The sequence below is a fragment of the Diospyros lotus genome, chromosome 1 (assembly GCF_014633365.1).
Source record: "Diospyros lotus cultivar Yz01 chromosome 1, ASM1463336v1, whole genome shotgun sequence".
NCBI lineage: Eukaryota > Viridiplantae > Streptophyta > Magnoliopsida > Ericales > Ebenaceae > Diospyros > Diospyros lotus.
The window spans coordinates 46,600,070-46,624,268 of record NC_068338.1 but is presented as its reverse complement, the minus strand read 5'-3'; the positions used below and the strand labels follow the sequence as shown (position 1 = coordinate 46,624,268).

Here is a 24,199-nt window from a genome sequence, read left to right as displayed (position 1 = left end):
TTAAGAGAGTGTAAAACAAGTCTACTAAAAGGGAAATGTGAAGAATCCCATGCTGGATATCATTACAATGTTCATACATAACACATATATTTGCATCTTAAAAATCCTAAACAAAGAAACTGCGACACATATATCATACTGATGGAAGTAGACGCTATACTGGTTTAGGAGATTTCTTAGACTACTACTTCGGTAGCACAGCCCAACCCAGCCCCAGCCCCTATCCCATCCTCTCCTGTTTCTGCTTCTTCGAGCTATGGCTTTCTTCCTCCATGGCCTTCAATTTATTTTTTATAGCTGCAATTTTGGCGCTTCGGCTCATCTGTCCAGAACTGCTGCCAGCAAAACCCGACTTGGCTGCCTCGCCCAATGCTCTCCCAGAACCATCTGTTGCTTCTGCCAAGTACTTTTCACTAGCAAGACGTACAACCAGCGGGCGCCCACAAGCCAGTCTCCCATTCATATTTTCCTTGGCCAGTTTAGCTTCCTGCATGCTCACTTTAAAAGTGGATATCAGGAATTGACAATGCGCAAGGACATAACTAACGAACAACTTACCTCTTTGGTGCTAAACTGAACGAAAGCAAACCCACGTGGTTCCCCACGCTTGGGGCCACGTGTATGCCACAAGAAGTCCTCCGCAACAATCTTTCCAAATGGAGAGAACATCTTAATCAAAGCAGCCCTACAGAATAAATAAATAAAAATTAATAATTCTCTCTCATAGATTGCCATATATATAGTTATAGTTGCCATAGAAATGCTTATTTTATAAGATTATCCTTACTCTGTTATCCTCAGATCAAGATTGCCAATATAGAGTCTACAGTTTTCATCAACAAAATTATTTGGATCCTGCGCTCATCAACAATTACAATCCAATGAGCCTTTCTCACAAGCCACAAGATATATAACAAAATGAACAAAGGTAAATGGGGGAAAGAGATGTAAAGTCGGCAACTTAATTTACTTTCCAACTGCTCGTTTCTAGCTCATTACAAGCATTGATTCCCTAAGTTGGTATCAACACTAGAGAACATCACTGATAAACTGGAGAAATATAAATTACTCATATCAAGCCATAACCTTAATCCTACTATGTCTTGATCAACTACATGGGTTCTAGCTAACCAATCATCTCTACCTAATATCCAGCGCACATAATTGAAAATAATAATAATAATAATAAACAAAAGAAAGCAGTAAAAAAAAAAAATTCCCATGAGATAACTCAGGTAAGTACGAGAACACATCTGTAAATGAATTCATCCATTCCCCAAATATAGATGGGCTCTGGAAATGATAGGATTTCTGTCTGACTCTATATCCAAATTAGACACCTGGACACTAATTTTAACATTTTTTTGGCGAAGCAGCTCAAATTTGACAGTGAAGATTGGTGAACAAGGAAATCTCCTTTCCTTTCCCCTAAATTCTATTTCCATATAACGCTGAATCCTAAACAGTATCAGTGATAAAGTTTTGTGATGTGCAAATATAAATGCTAAACACGTCTCTTCTTCATACAAATAAGATCAAGGGGCCAAGTCTGGTAAAATTACAGATTATTTCTGATATTTGTAAATTTGTTAAAGTTGCCCCCACTGCCCCCCCCCCCCCCCCCAAAAAAAAAAAAAAACTTATAATATATGGGTCAATCAGTAAAAAAAAAACCAAAAAAGTCATGAGTAACTAGAAAGAGAAAATTGTGAATTATTATATAGCATTTCAAAATGTTTAGAACCACATCACAACAGAAGTAAACATGACATGAAAAAGTTGTACTTTCACAAAACTTCAAAATAGGCTATTGATAATAATTTTTTATCTTCTTTAGAATATTTTTTAGATATTTAACACTTCAAATTAACCAGACTGAGAAATATAAGAGACGGAGAGAGGGGGGGTGAAAAAGGTAATAGAAAAAAATCACCAGGAGTACTTGAAGAAAAATTATTGAAGCAGGGGTAAAAAATATTTTTTTTCTTAAAATGCTTTTCAATTGTATGCAAGTTTACTTTAATTATAAAATGAGAGGATAAAAATAAAAAGATCTTTTATTTTTAAATGGTCAGTAGTTTTATGTTATAATTAAAACTTAAGGGGTACATAAAACTAATTATATAAGTTATATTATAATTAATAGATAGTTTTGAAATTATACATATTTAAGAAAAAATCATTTTTAATAAGTTACATTTATAGACAAGTCTCTTAAGAGGAATATGCAAAATTAAATCATCTCTTTAAATATTTGGTGGTGAGATCAAAAGATGATGAAAAAAGTTATAAACAATGCTAACGCTAGTTAAGATAAAATCAAAAGTTCAAGTATGGTATAGCAGAAAAAAAAATTAGTCAGTTAATTTAATTTATAATATATAGTATGATATTAAAATAAAAAATTTGCCCCCACTAAGGGGTGGGTCCGTCCTAGCTCCACCACTGTCAAGGGGTCCAGAGAAATCTGTCATCAAGACACTCCGCTCATACCTAAGTTCATGCAACAAAGCAGACAATACAGTATTATTAAGTGATATTGCACATTTCACATGGCAAAGGCAAAAAAATTGGCATGTAAAAACTAATAGGTTCCAAATATGTGGATATACAAGGGAAATATGGCATAAAGTCATATGGTTCAGAAAAACCAATCATGCAATATTTTAATGATTGACCATCCCTTTAAAGAGTCATCCCAATGCATGGAGAAGAATCCTGAGGAGAATAGTATGCAAATGGTAAATATATGATAAGATTACAACTGTGTCACAACCCTAGGCTATGGGAGGGGTAATTGTGTAAATTGAGGGTTGCTGTTGTTGTAGATTGGTTAGAAGCAGTTAGTGGTTGTCTCGATTGTTGTAAAGCAGTTAGAAGCAAGGCTGTTACAAGGCTGTTGGGCTTTCAGTTACTGCAATTGAAGAGTAGTTGAGGATCCCTATAAAAGGGTAGCTGTAAGAGGAAGGAATTAGACAATTGATGATTCAATCTTTCTTTCTTTCCCAATTCTCTCTCATTTCTCTCTCAACTTTCTTCTCAATTCTCCCTCTCTACTTTCAATTTCACTGAAATAACCGTTGTCAGATCCTTATCTGACAAACTGCAGCAAAAATCACCCTACCTGTTACCAGTATAGAAGTCACAAATAAATTTCGCAAACAAAGATGCACTAATTATTTGCAGGAGCTATAGTAAATAAGAATTCAGCAGGTATATAATTGGAGCACAATGACCGCAAAGGTACCATGATATTATAGATGACACGCGAAGTAGCAATTCTGTGCTCAATCCCACAAAATATTCTGCAGTTGAGTATCAAAGCTGAATTTGTCTGCATTCACAAATTTTGCAAGGAAACTTATGTACACCTTCAACCACGCAAAATTACTTCAGCATGTTGATAGAGTTTCTTAACAAATTCTCAAGCACATAACTAGAACATTTTGAGTTTTATTACAGCTCTTAAGTTTCTGAAGTGTTGGTAGAATGCAACATAGCAAATAAAGGATTGCAAGGCACGAAATGTTGGTCTAGGTAAAATTGAACATGAGAAAAAAGGCCAGTTTGTCATGTACAATTGGACCAAATAATACCCCAATAGAAACATGGAAATGCATGGGAGAAGAGAGCTTTTTTTTTTTTTTGGGTTAACAAAATTATTTACTGTGATATCCTTAAATCAAAAAGGATGGCAAGGAAGTGTACTTTAGTGGCTATTTATAAAAATAAAGATGTTCAAAGTTGTGGAAATTATAGAGCAATCAAGCGAATGAGCCACACACACGAGCCTTTGGGAGAGGAGAGAGTGATTGAACAAAGATTAAGAAAAATTTATAAGATGGCTATAAAACCAGCTTTGTTGTATGGCAGAAACTTGTTGGACAGTAAAAAACCAACAACTATAAAATATGAACATAGTGGAGATGGGAATGTTGCGATAGATGTGCATCCCTACAAGAAATGATAGAATTAGAAATAAAATTATTCATAATAAGATCAAAGTGGTTCTTATTAAAGACAAGATATACGAAACATGATTAAAGTTTGGCCATGTGAAAAGAAGAGCAATAGAGGTTGCTATCATGAGAGAGAATGGATTGATATAATCTTTAGCAAACAGGTAGAAAAAGATGAAGAAAAACTTGGTGGGGAACTCTTAGGTATGATATAAGTTAAAAGAGTCTAACAAAACATATTGCCATGGATACAAATGATTGATGAGGTATAAGTTATGCAATCAACCACACCTAATGGGATTAACATTTGACATGTTCTTGTTTATTAAACATCATAGTTCAAGCATATAATGGGTTTTCTAAAAATAACATGGTGGTGCACACACATTTTATGACACATGCCTTTCCACATAATTATACTTTCACGATGGAGCATGCTAACGTAGTAGCATGTATGTGCCCGTTCAGTTCTACATCTTGATTTTGACTCCCATCCCCTTTTAGGAATGGCAATGGATTGAGTTTAGACTGGGGACACCTTCTCTCATCCTCCAGTGACACTTTCCTCTCCATCCCCATTACCTGCTCAATGTATATTAAAAATTTTAAAATAGTATATCCCTAAAAATTATTTTTTACTCTCAGACATAGTTTTCCCACCATATTAACATTTCATATTTCAAATTACTATTAAAATTTTAAAAATTAAAATAATGAAAAAAAGTTAACAAATAAAGTAATTTAAAGATTCAGAAAGAAAAATAAAAGATAAAGTAACATACGGTCAAATTTTACAATAATGAGTAGATCTAAACATAAAATATTTTATATTGTAAATAAAAATCTTATACCTAGATAAAAAAAAAACAAAATGATATGTATATACAATAAATAAAAAATATTTTAAAAATATGTATGGGTCAAGGACAGGTTGAAGGATCCTGTACCAGTCCCTAACCCATATCCTCGAGGAAAATTCGTTCTTTTGTCTATAACCACCCCCGTCTGTTACAACCCTAGGGTTTAGCTAGGGTTTAGATGGAAAATTGAGAAGAATTCGGGGGAGAAAGAGAGAGGAATTAGAGGGAGACCACAAGAATAGAAGTAGAATAGAGAGAAAGGGAGAGAAGAGCACAAAGATGCGAGAGAGAAATCTGGGAGAGAACTGAAGAGAGAGAAGCATTCAATCAATTATTACTTAAATATCCTCCAAAAGAGCCTCTCGGGTAGCTTATATAGCTACTCTTACTGCTAGTGCTTTCAATTATCATTTGTAACTGAAAGTATTACAAATTCTCATCTAAAACAGAAATGTAACTAAAGAAATACAAGAAAAATACAAATCAGTAATTGCCGCATGCTTAATGACTTTTGTACCCTAGGGTCATGACAATGTCTTTTTCTCCAACTCCCTATCTGAGACAGGTTTTGCAGATACCTAATGCCATCCCTACTCCTCTTAGGATTGTCCCCTCAATGCGCACATGGGAAAAAGTTGGGCCTCATTAATAGTACCACAACACCCTTTGCCTACTCCATGTGTCTGTTAGATATAGTATACATTACACTAGCATCAAGAAACTAGTTGCTTATTATGCATTAAATAGGTGTTTCTTTGGAAGCAAAAACAGATCTGCAGGCCATGACAACCGTTACCCCCCCCCCCCCCCAAACCATGCCATGATGGAAGGTGGTGACTATCCTGATTCCCCCATTCAAAATTGAGCAGACTGTATCGCTAGAGTCAGATATTCTGATAAATAAACCGCCACATCTGAGATACAGGGCACTGCAAAGCCATAAATTGAGCTCTTTTCATGCATCCAGTACCATAGGGAATGGAATGGAACATCTTGCAACCAAGCACATCATAAGTCTTCAAATTTGGTACACCTTCCATCTCCAGGCATGCCCATGCAAATAAGGGCATAGAAACAAGAATCTAATCATCACTACTGATGACTAGATCAATCGCTTTGGGTCAAATAGGAAGAACCAAAATTTAAAAAAGCTGCGCCTATGGAAAGTTCCAACTATGGAATTTTAAGAAGAAATTGAAAGACGCATAATATGGAATTCTGTCATTTCTCTCAATGAATCAGAAAAATGATACAACTTGTTTATATACAGAAGAAAACTAACTGATGTAACCAACTCCTAACAAACTAAATCAAATGATTTAATCTGAGCCATATAAACAGATGAGTGGTTTTAGCTAGAACCACTGATCTACAAATCAGATAAGAGACTGCAACTGTCAAATAGCTGATGGCATCATCATATTTAAGCTAACAAGCTCACCAAATTCTTCTGTGCAGATTTAATGACGCAGCGTGTAGTGCGTGTATGAAAAAACACACACCAAAATAAACCCTTGAAAGAGCAAACTTCAATGGCCGAAACTTGACTTTCAAGAAGACGCAAAAACAAGATTGTTTTGCTAAGAAAACCCAAATAGGTTGCTGAAATTTGATTGATTAAAACTTGATTATAAACTCTAGATCCTAGGCATATTTATAGTATTTGGCTAATCCAAATCCATCTAATATTTGGAAAACAAAATCCAACTAGAATCCTAATAGAAATAAATCATAAATAAAAGTCAACTAGAATCCTAATAAAAATAAAACCCTAATCAAACATGAAGTAGAATCCTAAATCAAGTAGAAACATAAAATAGAATCATAAATCAAGTAGAAATATAAAGTAGAATCCTAAATTAAGTAGAATTCTAAAACTTAAGAAGTATTAAAATAACATTATGGCACTACTATTTTAGTGATACTATTCCGGTTTAGTTGGGTCGACCTTGTGCCGAGTTTTGATTGGTGACCACATCATTCACCTTCACTTGAGAAAAAATTCGACCTCGAATTTTGATCCTATTTGGACAAATCCACATCCGATAAGTACAAAAAGAGATTAGCCACATTGAATGTTTGGAAATACCTATATGATTAGGCAAATCCATAACATAAGCATTGTCATTGGTCTTCTTTGGAATCTTGTAAGGACCATACTTCTTTGGCTTGAACTTGCTCTGCTTTCCTGCTGGAATTCGTTCATTCTTCAAGAATATCATGACTTCATCTCCAATCTCAAGTACCTTGTGTTTTCTATGCTTGTCAGTTGTCGCCTTGTACTTCTTATTTGTGCAACTTTTGTTTGACATCTTCTTGAACCGCTTGAACTTTTCTGCTAAGGGAACATGAGCAAAGACATTCTTCCCCTTCTTAGCCATATCTGTGTTGGCATGGGTCTAAGTCATTGCCATGTTTGTTGACCTCTGCCTCCACTGTATTATTAATAGACTTATTGTATATCAAAATACACCACAACGAATTTACCAATGAAATGGCGTAATACTTGGTTCATTAGTCTCATGAAAGTACTTAGTGCATTGGTTAGTCCAAAAGGCATGACTAACCACTCAAACAACCCATCTCTCGTCTTGAAAGTTGTCTTCCACTCATTTCCAGGTCGAATTCTGATTTGATGATAACCACTTCTAAGATCAATTTTGGTAAAAATCACAGTCCCATCAAGTTGATCAAGCATGTCGTCGAGCCTAGGAATTGAAAATTTGTACACAATAGTAATTTTGTTGATGGCTCTACTGTCAACACACATCCTCCAACTCCCATCTTTCTTTGGTGTCAATAATGCCGGCACTGCACATGGACTCATGCTAGTCTGAATGTGCCCTTTTCTCAACAATTCTTCTACCTACTCACGCAAAATCTCATTCTCCCTAGGACTCATCCTGTAGTGTGGTAGGTTAGGCAAGCTAGCACCAGGAACCAAGTCAATGTGGTGTTGAATATCTCTCATAGGAGGTAGCTCATTAGGCAACTCCTCAGGAACCATATCATGAAATTCCTTCAACAATCCTTGCACCTCCATTGGAATTTGATTCACCTTCAGTGGCTCACTCACACTCTCTCCCTTGATAACCAATAAGTGAACCTCTCGAGTATCCTTACACTCCCTCACAAACTTAGTGTGTTTATGTGTAATGGTAAGAAAATTTCACCCCTCCACTTTAGAAGCTTTGGTTTGATTCTTTTCCCCTATGGGTAACAAAGTATAACGCACACCTTCTTTCTCAAGTTGATATGTGTTCTTCCTACCCGAGTGCTTAGCATGCACATCAAATTGCCAAGGCCTCCCAAATAAAATATGGCAAGCATCCATATCAACAATATCACAATAGACTTCGTCGGAGTACTTACCAATAGAGAAAGGCACCCTGCAACGTTCATCCACATGTATGCCACCAACTTCTTTGATCCATCCAATCATGTAAGGGCTTGGATGTTTTTCAGGAGTTAACTGCATCTTTGCCACTACGTCTCTTCCTATGATGTTCTCCTGATTTCCACTATCAATAATTAACTCAAAGATTTTTCCTTTCACCATACACCTCGTGCGAAAAAGCTTATGCCGTTGAGTAGTATCTTCATTCTTTTGAAATAGCATTAACTTCCTCACTACACAGGTATATTCCCCATGTCTATAATCTTCTTCGTCATCCTCCCCATCAAGCCTGCAATATACTTCTTCTTCAGCAACATCTTCCTCTTCCTTTTCTACAATGTTAACTATTTTCCTCCTTAGACAATCACTATATCGATGCCCAACCCCATTGCACTTGAAACATTTTAAAAGAATAGGCTTTGCATACGGATTAGGGGATTTTGGAATATTAGAAGTAGTACCTCGAATGTTTCCCCCCGTTGTAGTCTTATTAGGGTTGACTGTATGGGGTGGATTGGAGGGTTGCGCTCCTTGAACCGACTTGCCTTTATCAAAAACTACTTGTTTATTTTCATTCCTACTATACTGACGATAGTTATCATTACGAGATCTCTCACTCAACATTAACTCAGCTTTTAAAGCTAAGTTCCTTGCTTCTTGCACACTCATAACCATCTGAACCCCAATTTTATCACGAATAGCAGGCTTCAATCCATTCAAGTAACGAGCTGCTTGTTGATTGTCACTTTCTGACAATTAGTTTCTCTTCGTCAATCGCAGAAACTCAGAGGTATATTCATCCACACTCTTCATTCCCTGTGCACATCTTTGATAAACATATATTGTTCATAATCAGGAGGCAAAAACCTACCTCTTAACAGCTGCTTCATTCGTCTCCATGTCTAAACTGGCTGTCGGCCTTCTCTCAATCTCGTCTCTCTAAGGATTCTAAAACTTAAGAAGTATTAAAATAACATTATAGCACTACTATTTTGGTGATACTGTTCCAGTTTGGTTGGGTCGGCCTTGTGCCGAGTTTTGATTGGTGATCGCATCATTTAATGTTCTCAAGACGTCTTAAGTAGGTGTACTCATTTCCTCGTTGAGCAAGTTATGAGAGGCAATCATTCAAAAAATTTAACTTTAGGGTACTGAGAAAAAAAATAACAAAATTTATTGTGTTAAATTTTTAAGAAGTCCTAAGCATATTTCCCAGTTGATATTCTCAAAATCATCACAAAGGAATAACCATACTATAGTTTGCAGCTAGTCATCATGACTTGGAGAATATGCCAAGGATAATAACTTAGAAGTCATTTGGGTAAAGACCTAACTATCACAAAATACTGTAAGCTTGCTACTTGTGTTTTCTATAAGCAAATGACAACAATAAGAAATCCATCACAACAATCCTTCACATATATAGAACCACCTCCTGTAATAAGAAATCCATTGTTATAACTTCTTTAGCTCTAGGTAAGAATGGCAACAAGTTGGGTATGGATCAAGGTCGCTCAAGGCATACCTGACCTAAATAGGAAAATTCTCTCACATATCCAACCCATTCCTAGATCGAGTTTTGTCTCAAAATTCTAAGCCCATTTATCTTTTTACTTCTAGAACTCATAATCACCTTTAACATATTATAATAACACGAGTCTCATTCAAATGCCTGATACTGATAACTAATAAGTGCCTATCAAGGTTGTAAAAAAATTTGTTCTCATACGGAAAGAGTATTTTGGTCTAACTAATGTTGTGCTTGCCTCGAGATAAATGATAGGAGATCAGTGCAAGCTGTGAAGATTTATCGGCTGGATTTATTTCTCAAAGTGTAATTGTTGTATCTTTGGGGGTCTAACTGTAATATTCCATATTTGATTAGTTATAATGGGGGGGGGGGGGGGGTGTCTGCCTCTTTTATAAATAAGAGGGCAAGGTGGCAATCGGGATAGATCTAACATCCTTTCAAGCGCTCGGTTGCTATTGTGAGTACATGTTCTAGAGAAAGTGAGGCTTGTATATGTGTTTTTGGCCTTTCTTGGAGTGAATGAGAGATTGTACTTGAGCGATAGGATTGTACGAGTGCTTGGGTTTTGTATTGATCAATTTCTACTAAATAAAGGCTGCTCGATTGAGGGTGTTGGATGTAAAGCCAATCTAATTGGCTTGAACCAGGATAAAAGGCTGTGTTTCATGTGGTTTGATGTTTCTTTCTTGTTCTATTTTATGCTTTTAAATTCTGTTCTTTGTTATTTGTGTTGTGATGTGTTGGCCGGTGAGTTGTGAGTGTATTGAGTGGTGTTTGATCGGTTTCTTGAGAGGATTAAAGGCTGCCAGTGCTCCCAATTTATAACAACTAATAAAATATTTATAAAAAAAAAACAACATAACTACAAGTTTAAGCAAACCAAGTCAAAAAAATGATGAAGTTATACCCAAATCTAACTTGAACTCATATTGAGATTTACTAAAATTCTCATAACATGCTATACGATCATATCAACACTTTCATTCCTGCAATACAAGGATTCTTATTAAGCAAAGAACTTGTTTTCTCAAATCAGATTTTTCCCTCTAGCTAATTTGAGATATCTACAAGGTCTACTCCACAAATCACCCCAATAAAATTTTTCAATATACCTAAAATTCGACTGATCAAAGTACCACATAAAGCAACACAAAAACTTAAAGTTTCATGGTACGCTAATGTCCTTCTGTCCCACAAGAGTATAATGGTTAATGGATAACAGTTCAATCAGCTTGAAAGCAATATCCTCAACTATGAACAATGTAAAATCTATTGGCCCCCTACGTAGATTCATTCACTGATTGAAATATAGAAATGAGTACCAAAGATTTAGCCCTATGGTAAAAGCATAGAGGCTAACCCTGAAAGGTACAAACTCTGTTTTGGTTTTTATTTGTTTGTGTCCTGTTTTGGTTTCCATTTAAAAAAAATGAAAACATGTTTGATACTCTTTTTCTTCCCCTTCTCCTAACCACTGGCCTCCGGTGAGTCTCTAATCTAGGAGCTACATAAACCCCTAGACCAGTTGTTGATGTCCTGGTGTTTCCCAGGTGGGGGTCTTTGAGAGTTTGATGACTTCCCTGATGCAGTGGAAAGGATGAATTTGAAGAAAAAAGAAAAGAAAAGACAAATCAATAGTACCTTTTGCAGATGATCAGAGTTAAAAAAATGAGTTTTTTCCACAAAAAAGAACAAAGTAGTATTTCCATTTTCCAATGCAACAAAATAAATTTGGGAGCAGAGTGAAAGAATTTAGCAGGCCATTATTCACTACGACTGTGAGACATTCTAGGGCGCAGTGACTCAACTCCTGCAATTAAATATGTGCCTATTATACATAAATACGACAACAAACCCCTTTTCACTTATAGTCATCAAAAGGGTTTCTATCAAATAGGCAGATCTCTCATCAGATATTTCTATATAGATTCAAGTTGAATTCTACATGGAAAAAGATTTTGAGAAAATAATTGTTTCATTGGAGAAGGAAGAACAAAACCCAACCAAATAAATAAATAAATATAGTTTCAAACCCTTCATTTTATTCTTTAGCATTTCCTTTTCCTTTTCTTTCCCTATACAGATCCTAATTCCACACACACCGCAAACTATTCCAATACCAACTCAACCTTCGACCTTAACCTGACACTGTCTTTTCACACCAACTTACTCTCCTGACTTCAAAACTAACATATCAATATTCCACCACTTCAGAACAGAACTTTACAGAACACAAATTTTTATCATAAAGAAGCGGAGGATTTATAGTTATACACACACACATGCACAAATGCAGTACGTATAGCAGAATAAAACAAGATGTAGACATAAAAACAAGTGACCTGGTTTGTTCAGAGCGATGAATCCAAAATCGCCAACAATGATCAGAAATAGAAAACCCTAGGAATGCAAGAAGTAACTGAAACTGAGAAATTAACACTAGTCAATCTAATATACCTTTAGGGTTGATTGCTCGCTCGCGATTTAGAGGTCATCGAGGCGCCCAACCTTGGCCGAACAAGAATAGCACAAGATCCAGAGCTTCACGAACGAGAGAGACGGAAAGGGCTGAGGTTATACTGTACATCTGCGGCTCGAGGCATTCATCATGGTCGCTTATATTTGTGGCGGTGGTTTCCAATACGACGACATTTTGATCATGGGCCTTGGCCACTGCTAATTACAATGTTACGTTGGGCCTAAAATTCGAAGCCCAAATCTGAATTCGATAATTATCGCCGAAAGCAAGCTATGGAGCCAAGAAAATATTTATTTTGGTGATGATATTAAATTATTGTAACAATTTTTTTGTAAAGAATATACCAAAATAATGTATAATAACAGTGTAATACTTTTACAGCCATAAATATAATGTATTGTCCACTTTGGCTCAGATAAGCATGAACATAACAAGCTGATTTTTTAAATAAAAAGTGTTTATGAGAAGAACCCTATAATACACTTTGAAACATATTAAATAAATCTAAAAATGCAAACAATGGTGCTTAAAACATATACACCAAATAATATAAACCGATTAGATTAAAAATTGAGGAGAGATTTTGAAATTACACATTTGGTTAGAGAGGAAAGCACATTATACATGGACTGTGGCTTCTTCATACAAATTCCAAATGGCGGTGGTGTGATGAAACACCAACGAAAGCGATGTCCACCAACCAACTCAAGCAGAATTCAACGAATGTGGCCCACCAATACTGCCAAGTGCATGTGCAATCATTGATGATAGCCTTGAGTTGATAAAAATCACTTTCATTCTTCTTCTCAATTTATGATTGTTGTTTATAAGATTCATAAATTTAATTGCAAAAATGAGTGACTCCGCTGAGTGCTGCGAATATTTTGCGTCATTTCTTGACAAATAAATGATGAGACGCAACCATGGACATGCATGCGATATATTATTGGATTCTACCACTTTGAGTTGGAACACATTATCTATTTGTGAAGGAAGTGCTTTCATAGTTACTCAAAACATTAGTAGTGCCCACTGAAAACCCTTATTGACTTTTATGAGATTGGGTGACAAAATTTAAAAAAGCTTATCGCCTACATGAAATGGGTCCCCCAAATGCCACTAAGCCTTTTGCCTGCTAATTACTTAGATCTTGTTTGAGATTATAAGAAGGTGAATCAAATTTGATTATATAAAAATGTTTAAAAATACTTAATTTTATTTAACATGTTAAAATGTTAACTTAGGACCCTTTAATACATTTTAATATGAGTTGAGCTGAAAAGATCAAATACCTTATTTACTAAATTTGATACTAAACTAAGAAATAGATGCTATGAAAATATGACCATATTTAAGCATATAGGTGTGACTGTAATTTTGTCATAAAAAAGCCTTGGTAGTGTAGCATGGTCCCATTGGCCATGGGCTATCTATCCTCCCTGCAAATTGGCATTTGGGCCTCTTTTTGAACGGGTGGGAAGAATACATCCATAACCAGCTTTTGGAATTTTTACCAGAAAGAGCCTCTTATCTTTCTCGTCCTCCATAGCCAAAACTCACTGTTTCTTTCTTCTTGCTTCCTCCAGTCCAGACTGTACACCACCACTGCTTCCACTCAAAAGTAAAAAACCCATGTGCTTTGCTTCACAGTCACAAGCACTAGCCTGCCTTCTTTCTTCTGCCGCCACCCCCACTGAACCCGTCTCCACATTCTCCAATCCCCAATCCTGATTTCACATTCAAGCAATTCCATAATTTCCTACAAATTATCACCAAATCAAATCCCTGAAACTTAATCCACCACCATCTTCACGTCATCCAAGAGAATTTTCTTGAATTGCAGAGCTTGAGGAATAACCCCAGGATTTCTCCATGAATGACGCCAAATTCATTCACTTTTTCCTTCTAAATTTCTACTTCTCACTTCTCGGTTCGCCCATGGCTTTCGCGCCGCCAGATAACTACCTCATCAACTGCGGATCGAGCTCAAATGCAACCGTAAATAGCCGCTTCTTTGCCGGCGACTCGAGCTATCTTTCTTCGGGCAAATCCACATCCCTAACAAATCCAAACCCTTCTTCGAGTTCAGCTCCACTTTACAAGACGGCTAGGGTTTTTACAAGCTCTTCGAGTTATGAATTCGGCATCAAGAACCCTGGTTTGCACTTTCTACGCCTTCATTTCTCTCCATTCACTTCTCAAAGTTATAATCTTAGTCATGCACGTTTCGCTGTTTCGGCTAATGGGGTTTCAATTCTGAGGGATTATGGTGTTGGATACACCGAGCTTAAGGAGTTTATTGTCGCTGTTAACAATGAACATTTTGAGATATTGTTTGTGCCAGCCAGCCAATCAGGCTTTGCATTTGTTAGTGGAATTGAGTTGTTTTCGGCTCCAGATGATTTCATTGTTGATTATGGGGCTAAATTGATTGGCCCTAACGGGGCTGAAGAGTTTAGGAATCTTTCATCTCACATTTTAGAAACTGTTCATAGGATCAACGTTGGGGGATCAAAATTGACCCCTTTCAATGACACCCTTTGGAGAAGTTGGATCCCTGATGAGAATTTTATAGTTTTGAAATCGGCTGCCAAGATCGCGAATACAACCCATATACCAAATTATCAAATAGGCGGTGCGAGCAGAGAGATTGCCCCTGATAATGTTTATATGACTGCTCAGCACATGAACAAGGATAACTCGATTTCAAATGCAGAATTCAATATATCTTGGGATTTTCCTGTTAGTTCAGGGGTTTCTCGATACTTCATCCGGTTGCATTTTTGCGACATTGTCAGCCGGTCTCTTAACCAGCTCTACTTCAATGTGTTTATCAATGGGTTTGTTGCCTACAAAGATCTTGATCTGTCTGTTCTTACAGTCCATGCACTAGCAGCTCCATACTACATTGATTTTGTTTTGGATTCGGATGATTCAGGACTTGTTAGAATAAGCCTCGGTCCATCTGCTCTTAGTAGTTCGTTGAGAAGGGATGCGATTTTGAATGGGGTCGAGATCATGAAGATGATAAATTTTGCGCCTCCAGAAACTGGGTCCAAGAATACTCGTACGTGGGTTTTGGTTGGTTCGATTGTTGGAGGCTTTGTTTTTATATGTTTGGTGACAGTTGTAGTTTTGTGGATATTGAGAGGGAGGAAGAAGAAACAGAAACCAAAACCTGCAGAAAGTATGGGTTGGACACCTTTACGTGTCGATGGAGGCAGTTCGCATACTAGGTTATCTGACGGGACTGCCCATGCATCTCCCGGGCTTAATGGATATCTTGGCTTGAGAATCCCTTTTGCTGAAATACAGATGGCTACGAATAATTTTAACAAAAATCTAGTTATTGGATCCGGTGGATTTGGCATGGTCTACAAAGGGGTTCTTAGAGATAACACGAAGGTTGCTGTGAAGCGAGGCGTACCTGGATCCAGGCAGGGCCTCCCTGAATTCCAGTCAGAAATTACAGTTTTATCAAAAATACGACACCGCCATCTTGTTTCACTGGTCGGATATTGTGAAGAACAGTCAGAAATGATTCTTGTTTATGAGTACATGGAAAAGGGGCCGCTGAAAAATCATCTATATGGTTCAGGATTATCACCTTTGTCTTGGAAGCAGAGGCTTGAAATATGCATCGGTGCAGCAAGAGGCCTTCACTACCTTCATACGGGTTCAGCACAGGGAATCATACATCGCGACATTAAATCTACCAATATTTTGCTTGATGAAAATCATGTTGCTAAGGTTGCTGATTTTGGTCTCTCAAGATCCGGTCCATGTCTCGATGAGACCCATGTAAGCACCGGTGTCAAAGGGAGTTTCGGATATCTTGATCCGGAGTATTTCCGCAGGCAGCAGCTGACAGATAAATCCGATGTTTATTCATTTGGGGTTGTGCTTTTTGAAGTCCTTTGTGCTAGGCCTGCTGTTGACCCGTTGCTGACAAGGGAGCAGGTAAATTTGGCTGAATGGGCAATGCAGTGGCAGAAGAAGGGTCTTCTCGACCAGATCATTGATCCATACCTCATGGGAACAATAAAACCGAGCTCTCTGAAAAAATTTGGCGAAACAGCAGAGAAATGTGTGGCTGAGTATGGCGTCGACAGGCCCACAATGGGCGATGTGTTATGGAATTTGGAATATGCACTTCAGCTCCAGGAAACTGGACCACGGAGGGAAGCTCATGAAGATAGTGATGTCACGGCAACAGAGCTCCCAATACCTAGAGTTGCTCTCCAAATTCCAACAAGCCGTCTAAGAGACGAGGGAGATGACGATGGCGGGATTTCAGATATAACAAGCAGCCGAGTATTTTCCCAGTTAATGACTAATGAAGGTAGATAGTCTACAGGTTCACACCAGAAAATAAGCAAACCATAAGCTTAAGTACTGACATCAACTACAAAGCTGGAGGCTTCAGCAGGAACATATTTAGAGGTAATAAATGTGGTTTCAATCCTCTTTTCTTCGAATTCTAGTCTTTCTAGGGTCTCCTCATCACTTCCTTTTTCATCTTATGTTCAGAGAACATGTTAATGGATGGCTTAAATAGATGCAAGTATACATATCTCTCTCTATATATATATATATCAAATTGTTGTAGACCCTTCTTGGAGTCATCATGATATCTGTGTTGGAGCGGATGGCAAATACAAACTGCGCAAGCTAAATAATAAAGTGTGACAGGATATTAATTAAATTCATGTGGTTAGATCATGATAAATTGGGATTTATACCAGTAGATCTTTGGTTCAATTCTTTATAGTCAAAGCCTCCACCTGTAATTTATCTCTTTTACTAAAATTGAAGACACGAGTGATGGGGGTCGTACAAAAACGACCATCCCAAATAATAAAGTATAATTGTACGATTTTACAATTTCAGTTTTTCATTGTTCAATCTTGTGGATCAAGCATTGAAAATTTTGCTTTTTGATCCTTATTATATTTTTTAATTCTAAATTTTTATAAATAAATATTATATTTTTAAAATATAAAATATAAAGACATCATTAATAAAACTTAAAAACTAAAAAATATTTTTAAAATTAAACTGAGTCCTTACAAGTTATATGTCTGACTCTACTTAATTGTGGTACTAACGATGGTCACTTATTATTTGTTTAATAGAAAAAATAAAACAACAGAAATATATGTGCCGCTCAAGTTGGAGAAAAGATTTTTGGTTGGTGTGTTAGGTTGTTTTCAGCCATGCTTTTTTTTTTTTAATTATTATATTATAAATAACTCACTTCATATTTTTTACTAATCTCAAAAATTATGTTTATTCCAACGACACTCTTTTTTATTTTTTCTATTTAATTTTTTATTTTATTTTTTTATTAATAAATTTTAATTTTATTTATTTTACTTACCTATAATTTTTACTACTATAAAAATTTATTATTTATTTTATAATTTAATAATAAATATTACAATATTAAAATTTAATATTATTTAATATATTTTTAAATCAATTTACTAATATTTTTTAAATACAATTATTTAAAAAAATTATTTAAAATAATTCCATAATAATAAATTTAAGTTTTAATATGTTAAAATTAAAATTAAAATTTCAACAACGATCATAATTAATAATCAAATATACAAATACATAAAATCAATAATCAAATACACAAATCAATAAAAAATACACATCACTAATCAAATACACAAATTAATAAAAAAAATTAAAATCAATAATCACAAACCCTAATCATGTCACGTCTATTCTCGTCATCGTTATCACCAAGCAATTTAGTTGTCGTCATCGCCAGGTGGTCGTTGTTAGTGTTGTGTGTTCTTATACTAGATTTTGATAATATAGAGCGAGGTTGTTATTTATATATTTATTATATCTTTGTATAAATCTAATAAAAGACAAGATTTTTTTCATTTATATTTTTTTCAATCAATTATATGAATGAGTCAATGGATCTTTTATGTGATAATCTTGTTCTCAAGGTGTTGAAATTGTGTGATAGGATTCTCTGATAACAGAACTTCTAAAATTATTCATAGTTGTTAGATTCTTTAGATGAGAATTTCGATTAATCGAGTATGAACTAATACAGAGGTTACTATCTCATTCGATATAAGGGTATTGATGGGATAATGGTGTGTCACGCGCTATATGACATGTAATGTCTCTAGTAAACCTGTGGGTGGTCATTGGAGAATGATTAGTTGAATGTGACGTCGATAACTGAGCATGTGGGTTGGTGAATAATAGTCATGTCATCAAGTTGTGATGGTGTGTTGATTCTTAGATTTAAACAAGCATGGTTGTTTTGTGTATTGGTGTGCGAGATTTACTAATAAGTCAAACCATCAAATTGGGAGGTAGGAATGTTCATCTATGTGGTTTTGTATTACTAGTATATGGAGACAGGTATTGAGAATAAGATCTGTTGCTTTCATCGGTATTTGATGGGATGAATGTCCTATATGATCTATTATTAATGTGATGGGATAGTCTCTGGGCAAGGCATATTGAAAGTCAATAAATGTGTTTTATGAGGTGATTTCTAGTCATATTAATGAGCTTTGATACATAGTTATTGAATTTGTGAGTTTTTTACTCCATGACTTTCGCTCAGTCGAGACGTTAGGTGATGGAAGGATTATAGCACACGGTAATCCTCAACTATAACAGGTTCACTAAAAATGAAATTTTACTGTCACTTATATTGTCTTGAACTACTGTTAGGCACTATTCAGGAACTCTCAAAACATCATCAAGATTTGAAAAAGTTATGGTGATGGATCAATGGTTGATCAATACCAAAAAGGGTTTGGGTATTTATCTGATTGTTAGTGGGTAGTGAACTTAGAAAGTCACACACACCATATAGTGTTGTATTTAGTATTAACATTGTATGCCCAAAATGTCTTTAAAAATTGTTCGTCGAAAGTTGACCCTTGACCCCATGCGAATAGTGCATAGTACATAATAATAGTGCATAATGCAGTGTAATGATTCACTGCATTATCAAAGGGGGGCGGATTTCAAATGGAGTTTGATTTTGGGAGAATGAGAAAATAGAGAGGGGGAGATTAGATAAAATGATAGAGACAGGGCCTTTGTTTTTTCTCTCTATCTCTTATGCGTGCAGCTTCTTCTTCCTCTGCTTTTTCTGAAAATATTCTATCATCAAAAATATTTTACGTATAATTGTTATGCATATAATTTTGAGATGCGAGCATTGATGATACATAAAATCTCTGTGTCTAACACATGAAGAGATGATCAGAACGATACTATTCAGCATAATGATGTGAATTAACTAGGATCACCACATCTTAAGGTAGATTCAATCTCAGTATAGAAACCATTTATATACTCCATCCTTATATTAGGCAGTAGATATGCATTTATTTATATTCAGTTGTTGAATATGCGTATTATTTATATACGCAAGTTAGTGTATGTTATATTTTATTGCATATATCTGATACATGGTAAAAAAATTATTTTTGTCTATACCGTTGTATCAACGATTCCCTTCAGCCATTGCTATCTCTTGGTCTACTAGTCATCGTCATTGCGTCTGCTCACTTTTCACCGTGTCTGCTCACCTTCTACCATGTCTACTGGCTGTCTTATTTAGTCAATTTCCCATTCCAAACGATCACTTAGACCTTCGACATATGGATCTATTGTAATGGCAGGCCTTTTCTAATGACAAATCAAATTGCATTAGTGTTGAAATGGCCATTGTAGAGGAGAGATAGCGATTGTGGTTTAGAATTGGTGTTCATCAAAACTTTGGCAAGTGAATTGGAAATGGCGAGAAGCGTTGGACGCCTCTAAATCAAGTTGCCTCACTATTTATTTGTCTTGATGAGCATTTTTTGTGAAACGTTAGAAGGAGCCTTAATTGTTAAGCTGTTAATAATGGAATGCACGAGCTAAGGCTCGCATCCAACTTGGCACAAATCCAAACGCATAAAGTAGTAGCATCTTGTAAATACACACAAATTACTTACCTATTTGTTTTAACACTTAAATATATTTAAAATTTGGTAAAAAAAAAATAGACATTTTAGTATATGGAAAATGATAGTAATTTTAAAATTCTATTTCTAGTTGTTTAGTTTTATTATTATAAAAATATCATCACTTTTTTTTCTTTTATCCTCCTCTTCCATTTAGGGAATTGTCCATTGTTGAATAAGAAAAAATGACAAAACAATTAAATATGAGTTAATTCATTGTGTGAATAGAAGATATAGAAGAGATATAGAAGGGGAGAAAAATTGTGATTGATATTTTTATTTTATTAAAATTTTTAATATATGTAAAGTGACAATAAAGAGAAAGTATAATTAGAGTTATAAAATTATAAAAAATAAAATCTATGTTATTTCTCAAATATAAAAGTTTATCTATATTTTTTTTTATCAAAATTTAAGGGAATTGAGAGTTTGTCTAAGCATGATATGAGGTAAGTTGAGTTGAGTTTAGCCTCTTGAGATAAGATGAATTTTATTGAGGTGAGGTGAAGATGAGTTTGATTATAGAAAAATGTTTGGTAAATTAGGCAAATTGATATGAATTTTGAAAGTTATTGTTTAATAAATATTTGAGTTGAGTGAGTTAAGATAACAAATTGACTGAAAATGATATAAGGAAGGAAGAGTATATATAAATATTTGTTTTAATTACTATATAAGGAAAAATTGAAATATATAAAAAATAAAGTGTATTGTTTTATTTAAAAATTGTGAGATTTACGCCTAGTCTTTTAAAGTCTTGGACATGGGATAAAATATATTTATTTAATATATTTCAATTAATATATCTTAATTATTAAACGAGGATAGGTAAAAGCTCAATGAACTGATTGGGTTCATAAACTAGTGAGATGGTGGTCAAGTGTAGGGTTGGCAATGGTTCGGTTCGGTTTCGGTTTTTGTCAAAACCATAACCAAACCAAACTTAAATTTCTAAAACCAAAACCAAACCAAAACCCATTTGATTTTAAAAATTTAAAACCATAACCAAACCATTCGGTTTCGGTTTAACCATGGTTTTTTTAGTTTAATCCATACCAACAAATAAAGACAAATAACATTCATAAAATTTTTTGATAATTTCACAACAAATAAAGATAAATACTAATAAAGTTACCTTATTCTTGTATAAAGTTACAAAACTTCTTGGATATAAAATCACATCTCCAAACCTACAATTGTTAAGATCAATAAATTAATATTTGCATAATTAAATTGTAATTTAAGCTAAAAAAAATTTAGCTACGAAAGTTAATACCTTCATCAACAACATCAATATCTTCTTCATAAATTGATGCATATCCATCTGAAATGAATGAGCCAACTCCATCTAACAAAATTATAAATATAGAAAATAAATTAATATGAAAATGTTAAAGTCTTAACAATAAAAAATAACTAGTAAATGAAATAAATTCACCTTTTTTCATTTCATTTGACAACCAACTTTGGGCACACATCAATGCTTCTATTGTCTTTGGATGAAGTCGATTACAATGAGGACTCACTAGTCTCCCACTAGAACTGAATGCCGACTCCGAAGCAACAGTAGATACAGGAATGGCTAATATATCTCTTGCAATAATTTGCAAGGTAGGATACTTCACCCCATTCACTTTCCACCAAAGTAAAATATCAAACTGACCATTATCTACTATAACATCTTCATCCAAGTAAAGGTCCAATTCAGTTCTGAAACTAGTAACTTTAGTAGTTTTCCTCTTTTTAAGAAAAGATTGATATTCATCATCAAAAGAAATGAAATTCTCTCTTGGAGTGACGTTCCCATCCAATGTACATTCTTGGTTATTCACATCATTCACTTTGTTCTTTTTAATGTGATATTCCTCCATCAAATCATAACAAAGGTACTTGATGCTGCTAATTTGTTCATCATAGTCATAAGGATAGACCTTAGGAGAGTAAAAAGCAAGAAAAGTCATCTTATACCTAGGATCTAACACTGCAGCAACACCCATCAACTTATGAATCACATTCCAATATGCATTAAACTTATCTGACATGCTTTTTGCCATTGTACTAATCACTTCATTGGGAGACTTAACCCACTCATTCAATGTCAACTTGACCTTACAAATTATTGGAAAGTACATATTAGCAGTTGGATATTTTGTCCCAGAAAACAACTCAGTTACATTATAAAACAACTCTAATCTGTCGCAAACATCTTTTGCAGTTTCCCAATCCCCGTCACTTGGCACATTCTTATATTGTGATTCAAATAATTTAAGTCGAGGAAACACAGACTTATAAACCAAAGCAGTTTTAAGCATCAAATAAGTAGAGTTCCATCTAGTAGGACAATCCAAACCCAACCTTTTAGTATAAGACATTTTCATTTGTCGACAAACGTCCTCAAACTTTTCTATTCTTTTTGGAGATGTTGTCCAAAAAACTACACTTTCCCTCACATTATCAATGTCATGCTTAATCACATCTAAACCAATCTTAACAATAAGATTCAAGATATGGGCAGAACAACGCATATGCAATAAAGATCTACCATTCAAAAGACATCCAACATTCAATTTTGCTTTAATCTTACCAATCATACTATCATTGGTAGAGCAATTATCCACTGTAATTGTGGATAATCTTGAGTCCACATTCCACCCAAGCATAGCATCAATTAACACATCGGTCAACACATCACTTGTATGAGGGCAAGGGACATAGATAAACCTAAATGACATACAATTATAAATTATTAGTAAATTTAAAGTTTAGAACTACAATTATCAAATTTAACAACAATAAAACAATATACTAAGTTAAAAAATACTTGTCATACCTCAAAATTTTGCTATGCAATGTCCAAGACTTATCAATGAAATGTCCTATAACAGCCATAAAACCCCTTTTTTGGTTACTAGAAGTCCACATATCCGTTGTAATAGCCACCCTACTGTCAATGTTTTCAATCAAACTCATCACTTTATCCCTTTCTTCAGTGTAAATCCTCATGATATCATTCTTCAAAGTATTACGAGAAGGACACTTGAAAAGAGGTTGAATGGTACTTGTGAAATCTTTGAATCCACTATGCTCCACCATCGAAAGAGGATAATCATGCATAATGATCATCTTTCCTAATTTCTCTCTTCCTTTTCTTTCATCATATGGACCAGAAGAGATCTCTCCTTTCAAATCAGATTTTATAAACATTTGCCTTATATCTCCTACCAATCTTCTCTTAGGACACCTATTGAGATGTTGCTTCATAGTTGATGTACCATTTGTTGATTTACCCGCAAGTAATTTCTTACAATAGTTGCATTGAGACTTAATTTCTTTATTAATGACCACTCTGTGAAAATGTTTCCATACATCACTTCTAGTCCTACCACCAATTTCTTTATCAGAAATATTTACGTCTCGAGAACTCTCCACCGGTATTGATTGATGAGTTTGTTCACCGGACGAAGATCCGCTCGCAAAACATTGTTGTGTGCTACCACTTTGCGAGCATGCCATATTCTATAAAAATTTACACAAAAAATACAACAACCTCAACAACAAATGAGCATGCCATATTCTGTAAAAATTTGCACAAAAAATACAACAACCTCAACAACAAATGAGCATGCCAAATTTGCACAAAAAATACAACAACCTCAACAACAAATGAGCATGCCATATTCTGTAAAAATTTGCACAAAAAATACAACAACCTCAACAACAAATCAAGCATAAATAAGTAAACAAAATATGACCGAAAAAAAAAAAACCATACCAATAACCAGTTATGTGAGAGCCGAGAGGCCGGCAGAAGGCGAGCAAGAGGCGGGCGAGGCTGACTGGTAGAAGGCGAGCAAAGGCGGGCGAGGCTGACTGGCCGAGCCCTCGAGCAAGCGTGGGGGAGAGGGCGAGAGCCGAGAGGCAGAGGGCGAGCGAGGGCGAGAACCGAGAGGCAACAAGGGCGAGCGAG

General features: G+C 35.2%; 2 protein-coding genes across 3 annotated transcripts; one reads left to right on the top strand and one right to left on the bottom strand.

Moving 5' to 3' along the window:
- Window positions 1–38: 38 nt before the first annotated feature.
- On the bottom strand, window positions 39–12,355 carry LOC127786873 (uncharacterized). 2 transcript variants are annotated; one of them, XM_052314595.1, is made up of 5 exons: window positions 12,205–12,355; window positions 3,248–3,334; window positions 788–855; window positions 559–685; window positions 39–487 (listed from the first exon to the last, which is right to left on the bottom strand). In XM_052314595.1, exons 2-5 carry the CDS (start codon window positions 3,248–3,250, stop codon window positions 221–223), a joined length of 465 nt encoding a protein of 154 aa, XP_052170555.1. In that variant the 5' UTR covers window positions 3,251–3,334; window positions 12,205–12,355; the 3' UTR covers window positions 39–220. The 2 variants fall into 2 exon arrangements, with proteins under 2 accessions (XP_052170555.1, XP_052170547.1); XM_052314587.1 differs by having other exon boundaries at window positions 3,248–3,371; window positions 12,205–12,338.
- Window positions 12,356–13,663: 1,308 nt separating this feature from the next.
- LOC127791627 (probable receptor-like protein kinase At5g24010) lies at window positions 13,664–16,838 on the top strand. Its single transcript, XM_052321611.1, has one exon. It carries the CDS (start codon window positions 14,099–14,101, stop codon window positions 16,574–16,576), a length of 2,478 nt encoding a protein of 825 aa, XP_052177571.1. The 5' UTR covers window positions 13,664–14,098; the 3' UTR covers window positions 16,577–16,838.
- Window positions 16,839–24,199: the final 7,361 nt, after the last annotated feature.

Excerpts from the sequence above, each read along its gene's own strand:
- LOC127791627 (XM_052321611.1), top strand. The coding sequence starts at position 14,099 with ATGAATGACGCCAAATTCATTCACTTTTTCCTTCTAAATTTCTACTTC.
- LOC127786873 (XM_052314587.1), bottom strand. The coding sequence starts at position 3,340 with ATGCAGACAAATTCAGCTTTGATACTCAACTGCAGAATATTTTGTGGG. Across the intron at positions 856-3,247 it reads GTGTCATCTATAATATCATG|GATCCAAATAATTTTGTTGA; the intron begins GTACCTTTGCGG and ends TGATGAGCGCAG. Across the intron at positions 686-787 it reads CTTGATCTGAGGATAACAGA|GGCTGCTTTGATTAAGATGT; the intron begins GTAAGGATAATC and ends TTTATTCTGTAG.